This window comes from Eurytemora carolleeae, unplaced genomic scaffold (genome assembly GCF_000591075.1).
Source record: "Eurytemora carolleeae unplaced genomic scaffold, Eaff_2.0 scaffold1042, whole genome shotgun sequence".
NCBI classification, from domain to species: domain Eukaryota; kingdom Metazoa; phylum Arthropoda; class Copepoda; order Calanoida; family Temoridae; genus Eurytemora; species Eurytemora carolleeae.
This window is the reverse complement of record NW_019397037.1, coordinates 64,281-74,543: the sequence shown is the minus strand read 5'-3', so window position 1 is coordinate 74,543 and position 10,263 is coordinate 64,281. Positions and strand designations below refer to the sequence as shown.

General features: G+C 32.6%; 1 protein-coding gene across 1 annotated transcript; it reads right to left on the bottom strand.

Moving 5' to 3' along the window:
- Positions 1-4,734: 4,734 nt before the first annotated feature.
- Positions 4,735-8,179, bottom strand: LOC111711322 (glutenin, high molecular weight subunit 12). Its single transcript, XM_023485655.1, has 2 exons — positions 8,136-8,179; positions 4,735-5,845 (listed from the first exon to the last, which is right to left on the bottom strand). The coding sequence occupies exon 2, from the start codon at positions 5,842-5,844 to the stop codon at positions 5,131-5,133; it is 714 nt and encodes a 237-aa protein (XP_023341423.1). The 5' UTR covers position 5,845; positions 8,136-8,179; the 3' UTR covers positions 4,735-5,130.
- Between the last annotated feature and the right edge of the window lie 2,084 nt (positions 8,180-10,263).

Here is a 10,263-nt window from a genome sequence, read left to right as displayed (position 1 = left end):
TCTTTCCCGTCTCATCTTTTGTGGGTGACCCTACACAAGTTTGAATGTTGAAATCTCTAAAAGATTATTATAGATACACACAAAATGCCGGTAATGAAAATAATTATCTCTTTATACAAGAGTAATCTATTGATAAGAAAGGAACTGAATTCTTGCCAAAAACTCAAGTTTTCTAATCTCTATATCTTTGTAACTTGATGGTGTAAAACTTTGATATTTCAAACTTGTTAAGATTATATATTTACTGATACTTTAGGATAAAATATATTACAGAATATATAGATATATTGAGAGTATTCTAGAACATCTTCTCTTGTTCCTGGTTTCTGTAAGACTGACTCCTGGAATCTTTTTATCTTTACCATTTTTATCCTCCCTGGATTTTATACTTTACGGATTTTACCCTTACCGGATTTTATCCTTCACAGATGAAACTTTCCCGGATTTTATCCTTTCCGGATTTTACCTTTACCGGATTTTATCCTTCATGGATTTTACCCTTCCCGGCTTTTATCCTTTCCGGATTTTACCCTTACCGTATGTTATCCTTCACGAATTTTACCCTTCCTGGCTTTTATCCTTTCCGGATTTTACCCTTACCGTATTTTATCCTTTTCGGATTTTATCCTTCCCGGATTTTACCTTTCCTGATATTGGGGATTCTTTAAATATGATCTCTTCAAACGTACGCTTAGACACATCTTTACAGTCTTTTACCGTTTTCATAAAATAAACTCTAGCAGACATAATAATATTATTGCTTTTGAAATTAGGTATTACAATGCTAATTCATAACAAAGACGATATCGAATTCGTCACTGAATTCCCATGTTTTTTGGGACACCCTGTAGTTTAATATCTAATAAATCCCATAATTGAATAAACTATAACATACTCGGCATTAAAAACTGTGAGGAAGACTATTTAAACGAAACTTAACATTATTTTATATATAAAAATGAACTCACCACGATGGTCTACGGAATACAATAACTTTATCATACGAAAAATCTGCATATACTGTTTACATGAAAGTTTAAACAAAGAGAATAAAATATTGTTGTCGTATAGCAGCAAGATTCTCAATAATGAACAGATAAACAACTGGATAACTCTCAAATCAAAACCGATAACAAAGAAAACTCTTTATTTCCTGAAAAATTGTATAAATAATAACATATAAATCAATACAATGAATTGTTTATAATGAAAAGATTCTTACAATCTATTTTTGGATGTTAAGGGTTAAGTCGTTGGACAGTCCAAAGACGTTTTTTTAACTTCTGAAAAGAATGACAATTAATTATTCACGAAAGTCACTAATTCTTTATGTGAAAATATTCTTTGTTTAACTTTTGAAAATGGATTCACAATGTTTTAAGATATTTACACTCCGATGGGAGAACAAAGGACCGAAGCCTAAAATTTTTTGGTTTGGATTTTAGTGTCTCCGAGAGGGGTTTCTAAGTTAAAGACGACTTTACATGTAGCATTGTTAATGGTTGACAAATAATATATTAGAGGGGAATTTAAAGAATCCCTCGGTATGAATTTTTTCAGTCCCTTTCAGCCTGAAAGGGAGTTCAAAGTGTACAAATCATGTAAATGTTCACAAATTATATGCATTAGAGTACATTAATACAGTATGTTCCCTAGACTATCCATTTCAATTTCGAATTTTTTAAAGCTGTTAAATAAACTTTATAATGAATTAGGTGAATAAAAAACATCATTTGATTTATAGTTATAACGGAAAATCATCGTTTGTAAAGTGATTTTACTGATTTGTTTTTGTTAAAGTAGTTTTATCAAAGTCTGTTTTAACTTTACGGTGCTTCCTTTTGAATAACAAAGCATGGGATTTTTACGCAACAAAGGTTCACAAGATCGGATCGATAACAATGATAACAATAATTGATTTGATTGATTTTAAGAGACTGATGAAATCCCTTTCACTTGACATAGATTTACTGATCTTGTTATGAGAACAATGACAGAGGATAGAGGATGAATGGAATATTAAGAGTAGATAGATAGATAAATAGTGAAATAAAGAAACCTGTAAACCTGTAAACCTGTAAACCTTAAACTTGCTGAAGGTAAAGCTATAAACCCGATGTTAAACTTACACTGTTAAAAATGTCATTTTTGATGCTATTTATAGCATGCTGTAATACGCTCTGACTAACATTAGATAAATGTTATCCTAACTGTTATCATAATTGTTCTTAAAATAATTTTTACAAAGTAACATGAGGGTAATGTCTGTTGATCTGATTGTAATAATCGTCGTCTTTATTTAGAGTAACGTAAATCTTATTTGAATGATACTTCCTTTCAATACGGGAAATGCCGCAATTATTTAAATATAAATAGTGCACGTTTAAGAAGTTGACGAAATTAAACTTGCAGTGAGTGTCGAGTATTAAGTAAAATTGATTAATGTACAGGTTGACCAGCTCACCCATCTCGGGAATCCCTGATGCCTTCAAAATACCAGGTGAATGCCCCCGGACCCTGTATATCAGGGCCCTATTTAAGCGTCAGGTCAAACTAGAGTTCCCACCACACTATATATACAACATAGAAAAATAGGGATAAATATTTTATCCCTGACTTATCCTCATGAGGATAACAACTTCATGTATATGTACAACATTACAATAAACTGAACTTAACTAACCTAATCCTTTGTTTTATCATATTTATTTGCTGCATGATAACCAGAAAACACTGACATAGGAAGACTACATTTTAGACTGAAGCAGATCCATGTAACTGAATAAGTGATTGAATAAGTTACTAATTTTTTTTTTTGCTTGTAACAACACTAAACACACTTTCTGTACCATAGTTTTCTTGTTCTTACTGAAGCAAAATATATAATTTTGATTAAACGAACATTACAATTTTATCCAAAAAAAGTTTCCATTTTAATGTTCATATGAAGAAATGAAAAATGTATCATATTAAATTGTTAATTAGTAGCTTAACCAGAGGATTTAGTCCAGGGGGGTGCTTAAAAATCTTTTTGGGTTTAGCCCCCCCATCCCTGGAAGAATTTGAGCCCCCCCTGGATTGCTAAAACTAACCTAAAACAGGGACTGTTTTATGAAAATTAAATACCACAATGAATTATCTGAAAGAATTTTGACATTTTAATACTTAAAAACAAAAAACAAATTACAAACTTACATATATCACTGTGAATACAGAGAGTATACAAGTTTACAGAGAGTATATAGGAATACAGAGAGTAGACAGGTTTGCAGAGAGTAGACAGGTTTGCAGAGAGTATAAAGGTTTACAGAAAGTATAAAGAGAGTTTACAGGTGTACAGAGATTATGCAGGTTTACAGAGAGTAAACTAGCTTGGGAACCCAGCTTGCCTGAGCCCGCGATTTAAAAACTTCGGCTCGAGCCGTAATTCCTTAAACCCGACTTTAAGACCCAATCTTCGACCCAACTCTGAGGACAGCTTGTGTCACGTGATTGACAGCTGCGAGATCTTAGGCTCGACTTAAGGAGTTAAGCCCAATGAAAATAAAACTGACCTTGGTTGGTTTTAGTGAAGAATAAGGCTCAATGTTGGGTCTTATTCTCATCAAAACCCAGAATGCGCCAATTCCAACTATGAAAATCCGCTAAATACAAAATTAAACCGGTTTTATAGAACTGAACTCTGTTGAAAATTAGAGCAACTTAAATCCGAAAGCCCGAGCCGTAAATAAGGCTCAACAACAGCTTAGACCTGAGTCGTATTTTCTTGAATTTTTTAAATCGCCGGCTCAGGAAAACTTAGCTGTAAAGTGAACCCACTCAACTAAGAATTTTAAACGGACTACAAAAATTTCCGTGGTTCTCCCCAATTAAAATTTGAGACGGATCGGTCAAAGGGGTCCTGGGTTATGATCGGACATAAAAACAAACAAACAAGAATTATCACTTTCTATTTTTAGATTCCAGCTTCAGAAAATAGCTTGGCCTGGAGTTTAGTACTTTTAAACCAAGCTAACACATTCCCGTGATTCTCCTGAGTTCACAGATCAAAATCTATCAGACCAACAAACAAACAAGATTACTATTGTAAAGATTACTACTTTATTTAGATATATACTAGCTGGTGAACCTATCTTTCCCTGGAAGCTAAGTTTCCTGTAAAAGTAAACCTACTTAATTAAGATATTTTAAACAAAGCCAAGAACATTCCCGTGAACCTCCCGAGTTTCCCAATCAAAATATGAGGCAAATCTGTCCAGGGGTTCATGAGTAATAATCGAACCAACCAACAAACAAACATCAAGACAAAAAGAGATTACTACAATTAAACCCTAAATATTTAATACATCGAAAGAATTTATGAAATGTCGTCTTGACAATTTTTCAATGGGTTTTATACTATTTACGAAAATAAATAAATAGCCATGAATATGCGGGAACAGTTTTAAAGAGCTCCATATCATTAATTAGTTAAAAAACTAAATATCTGCTACATTTTAATATCAGAATGTGAAGAATACGACATTTGATTAATTCTTTTATAGCTTATTTAGGGTTTAACTGTTTTACATTTATCTAATATTATTAGCCAAATTTTCTGGATTTCGTATTTTTTTAATTTTCATAAAAATTTTAAAAATAAAAAGATAATTATGAAAACTGTAAAGATGTGAAGCGAAAATTATTTCTTATTTTTTATAAAAGTTTGTTAATTTTACTTTTCTCGGTGATGTTGGTCTGATTGCATACCAATAAATGTCAAAAAATCTGAACTGAGCATCAGGTCCTTGTTTTTTGTGGTAACTCACATGACCCACATGTTTTAGCACACACTTTTTACAGCTAGTTGTAACTTCCAACATTGTTCCCACCTGATTATGTGTTAGAAGTGAGGTTAAAATGGTCGAACTGAGATTAAATAAAACTCAACTTAAGTAAGTAACCATCAATGTTTTGTATATTTAAAATTAAATTTATTATCTCATAAATATTCACATATACAATGATAATATATAACGAGGTCGGAGACTGAAAACTTCTTTTCTAAATGCTAATAGTTTGGTGGATTTCTCTCATCTTGTTGGAGGATTTTCTCATGCTAATGAGAAAGACGACATTGGGTCCGGTAAACTACCTCCTATACGGGAATCCTGTGTCTCCTACCTTGTATCCCTGTCTCTGGCAGTATCCGTATTCACTACATACAGGCCAAGCAACGGGGCAGTCAGCACTAGTTTTGCAAGATCCTTCTCCATCTCCTTGCATGGATTCTTCATCATTGGAATGTTCTTGACCTCCATGTCCAGTCTGCCCATGACCTTCATGCCCAGTCTGCCTATGACCTTCATGTCCAGCCTGCCCATAATCTTCATGTCCAGCCTGCCCATGACCTTCATGTCCACCATGTTGCCCATGTCCACCACCATGTCCATGTTCAATATCCCGGACCCCTTCTTCGCCAATTTGATCTCTAACAAGGGAAGAAGAAAGTTCTTGATCCATACCTGGAGAAGGGGCTCGTTGGTCCAGCCCAACCTCTCCATTCATGAGTCTATCACCTACTGCAGGTCCTTGATATTTACCAGGAGCACGCTGATCTAGTCCTTCGTTCACATCAGGGAACCGTCCTTGCTCCTGTCCTTCTTTCATATCAGGTAACCGTCCCTTTTCAAGTCCTTCAGGGACTCGTCCTTCATATAGCTCAGGGGTGCGTCCCTCTCCCAGTATAAGAAGAAGGAGAGGAGTCTCTCGTTGTCCCTCCTGCTGAACAGGAACTCGTTCTAATCCAATACCTTGTTGAGCAGCTGCTGCACTCAGAACACTTAACAACACAACCAGCTTCATCCTAGAATACAAACTTAGTAATTTATGGACAAGCACCGCCTGGGGGGAGGGGCGCTGTAACAAAAGTCAGAATTCGTATGTCAAAAATATGTTTTTAAAAATATGTTTGTCATAATTAAAAAAGTTATAATTTACATTTTTTTTTATAGATTTCATAATTCATAAAAAACAAACGTCATATGTTTCATTTGTCATAAATACGTTTTTCATAGTATACAAATCATACATTTGTCAAAATCATATTTTCATTTTCATTTTGTTATATTTTCAAATATGTTTACAACCATGAAAATATATTTGTAATACAAGATTGGCTATTTAACCGACATATAGCAATAGCATATGGCAAGGTGGACTGGCTAGAGACTTTGGATAATTCAGCCTATCTGATCATTCATCAGGCAACAAAAAAAATTAAAGTTTAAAAGAATAAGTTCATAAATTAAATTAAAAAGGACTTTTATTACATATAATTCATGATCTGAGTTTGTTTCCCTTTTTTCATTATGACAACCGATTTTCTTGTTTTTTTTTAAAAAAGTTTTGTTGTTTATTTTCTATTGATTTTTTAAGCATTTTACTACTGATTTTTGAGTTGTGTGCAGCACTGAAGGGGATCCAGCACAGTCCGAAATATATTTTCAGCAAATCTGAAACCAGTGCCAGTTTTTACTCTGTCAGGTTTGAAGCATCATCTAAACCGAATATAAAAACTTGGATAGATTATGACAAATTTATAATTTGTAATACTATAAAAAACGTATTTATGACAAATGAATAATATGACTTTTGTAATTCACACCAATTTCCGGAATTCAATGACGTTTTCAATTCGTCTCTCAAATCCCAGTTTTAGATATCAAAAAAATTATGAAATATTTCGTAAAAACTTCAAATTAAATGTTGTTAGTTAAATTATTTCCTAACTACGATGAACTGGCTGATCATACAGGGTGTCCCAAAAATATGCCAATCGGAAGACGACATTAAAGCAATATTATGCGTAATCGATGTTGATATTATGCAAATAATTGTATCAGTATCTTTAAAATCAACTGCACAATGGTTGTGTTACATGTTCAATGGGAAATTTGAAATGAAAAACTTTAGTCTAAAAGTCGTCTTCCTATTCCATAGTTTAAAGAATGTATTTAGCTCAAATGCCACAAAGAATTTTAAAACTTTACGCGGGAAAATTTAAGCTTTATTTTCCCATCATATTGCAATTTAAATTATATAAAAATGCAAAATCTAAGTGCCTTGTACCTATTATTATTGACATTTTGTTTATTAACAAAAAATAAATTTAAAACAAGCACGGTATTATCTGATGAGTTTAAATTGATAAAAAAACCTGAAAAATAAAAGCTCAAGACCTTCTCAGCTTGCAGTTGTTAAAATTTAAAGGGACAGACCGGCTATGTAAGGTAGTTAAACCTGGTAAGCAGTGTTGTTGAAAAATTCTTTAGGATTCATATATAAAACGTTTCCGCGATATATAAGTACTGAGTTTGAGTGTATAGTCAACATTCAAAATCATGAATTTGGGTGGGTACGTTTTCAGAAGTTTTTTTTTTTAATTATTAAATAACGACGACGAAAAATAAAGTAAAATTTATACAGTTAACTAACTAGATGGTTAGAAACATATTTCTCAAAAGAAATTTGTCAATAAATCAATGCAAAAACCTTGTGAAAATGCGCGTATAGGCAGGCTCTCTGCTGTTCCAGTTGGATCGCTTTACGTCGGGAAACCCGTCGGTCGCGGGGTGCAATTTAAATCAATTATTTCATTTTCACCATTATAATGAATTTCTTATTTTCTATGTCGTCTTTTGAATGAGAATTCCAGAAAATCTTTTTGAATAATGAGAGATTATAGAAACTAATTATTGAATAAGATTACTATATTTTCGATGATAACATAAATTTTTATTTAATTATAGTTTATTGTAGAATTTTGTTTACATTTTTTGTCGTCGTTATTTAATAATTAAAAAATAACAATTCTGAAAACATATCCACCCAAAAGTACGATTTTGAACGTCGACTTTGCGCTCAAACTCAGGATTTACAGATCTTTTTCAAACGATTTAAATGAATCCTAAAGAATTTTTCCATAACACCATGCTTACTCAGTTTAACTACCTCACATAGCCGGTCTGTCCCTTTAACAAGAAAGACATTTTATGAGATTAAACCATTCCACAGTTTTGCGGTTAGCTCTGTATTTGTTGAATATGGGGTTCCCTAGTATTTAATGAAAATGTAGAAGTAGAAGGAGTAGATACCTGTTATTTTGGGATTTTAATAACACTGGTTAGACATATGAAAAACTACTTGTTTTATAGGCGACTAGATGACCGCTAATCCTCCTCACCCCTACGCACGCTGCACGCAGTAAAATGAATGCGTTTAAATTCCACGAAATATTGCGCTGTTATTAAAAGGTGAATTAGAATGCATATTAATCCATACAATGGAATTACGTATTAGAAAACCAAACTGAAAAGTTTAATTCGGACAATTCCCTCCATTTTTCTTAGATAAATCACAATTTAAAATAATCAATTTTTAAGTTGAAAACATGGAATTCACATTCATTTTTGATCATACAAAGCTTTTAAAGGGTGAGTTGTTGAAACGTTAGAGGTTTACAATTTTCAAAAATGAGTTTGCCGTAAAAACTGTGAAGTGTCGCAACGCCTGGGCCTTTGATTTTACCATTCTAACTCCTATTTTGTAGCCCTGAACATTTTTTAATGAACTATATACTGTACATAACCTGTACATACGCTGTGATTTGTACATTCGTTAATTAAGGTTCTTTAATTTTTAAATATTGTTGAATATATTTTAAATATCAATCGGGAGGACAAACAGTGGTAGGCGATTGTATCAATACAATGAAGACGACTTTCGATTTCAATTTATATCAAACTTCTCATCAGCATGGATACACTTAACATGGAAACAAAGAAAAGCTGTCGATTTAAAAAGCTTCTCTTTGATTTCTGTATACTTGTTATTCGAAAAAAGCTTGTTAACAATAAAAACTTATTGTATTGATATAATCGCTTACCACTGTAATGTACAAAAATGGTAGCATTTCTCTTAAGTCTGGAGAAGAGAAGGATTCGAAGGAAGAAATAGTTTTAATATTTAATAATTTTGTTTAGTCATGAATTTTCAAAAGACAAAATAATGTATTTCGTTGATTTAAAACAAAATAAAAATATTTTACGTTTTTAGGAATAAAGCTTTAATAGATACTAGATGAAGGGCCCGGCGTTGCCCGTGGAATAAAATTTTTTTTAAAAAAGGTTCAATTTTTTAGCTTATTACACCCCCCGGCCAACCATTCGTGTTTACAAAAAATGTCAGCCCAATCGGTCCAGCCGTTTGGCCGCTATACGCAACATATATATGAAAGTCTTATTATATAGATTGTAAATTGCAAAATGTATGACGGATTGGTAAAATTCAATACACTAATTGAGCTAATATCATTTACACTTATAAAGACGATATCATGGCAGTTGTTGTTTGTTGAATACGTTCTTCGTCGATAATTCTTTTTATTTAGAAAGCGTACATACCTTTCAATTTCAAATTATGATGCTTTTGCTTTACTTAGGTACCTTGATCCAACCCAGTGTTCATAAATAGGCAAAAATAATTCAGTATTTAGATAAAGGCAAAAATGATCCACCAAACATGTGACTTCAGAATTTTTTTCTCTTATTGTGACTAGAGGTCTATCTATGTGGGGAAGAGTGAACAGATAAAAAATTATCCATCAACCTGCCTTTTTAAATTTGAAATACTTACAAGGAAGTTTGGTTCTGACTGGTGGAAGTACATTGTGTCAAAAACGTGAATGCCTGTTCAGGGTTAAAAGACATAGATAGATAGATAGATAGATAGATAGATAAATATTTGACTAAATACAATTTCAATTGCATAATTTTTGCATTTTAATTTAGCCAGGCCCTCTCTAACCATTGTTGGTTGTTTTGAATGAGAGGCCCTTCTGCAGCGATACATACATGTTCAATTTAAATAAAACAAAATAAAACAAAAACAATTTAAAACTAAAGGAAAAGGAGGAAAATTAAAAGTAGAAGACAGAGGAAAGGTATTGAAGAATACAGAGGAAAAGAAGAAGAAAGGATCGTAGGGGTGGACAACCCAGCACACAAAGCATCCTATCCCGATTGGGCTATTTTTGTCTAATATAGATTGGGGGGGGNCCAAAAAACATGGGAATTCAGTGACGATTTCGATATCGTCTTCGTTATGAATTAGCATTGTAATACCTAATTTCAACAGCCATAATATTATTATGTCTGCTAGAATTTATTTTATGAAAATTGTAAAATATGTGTCTATAATGTCTCCGCAAGATGAACAGTTTAG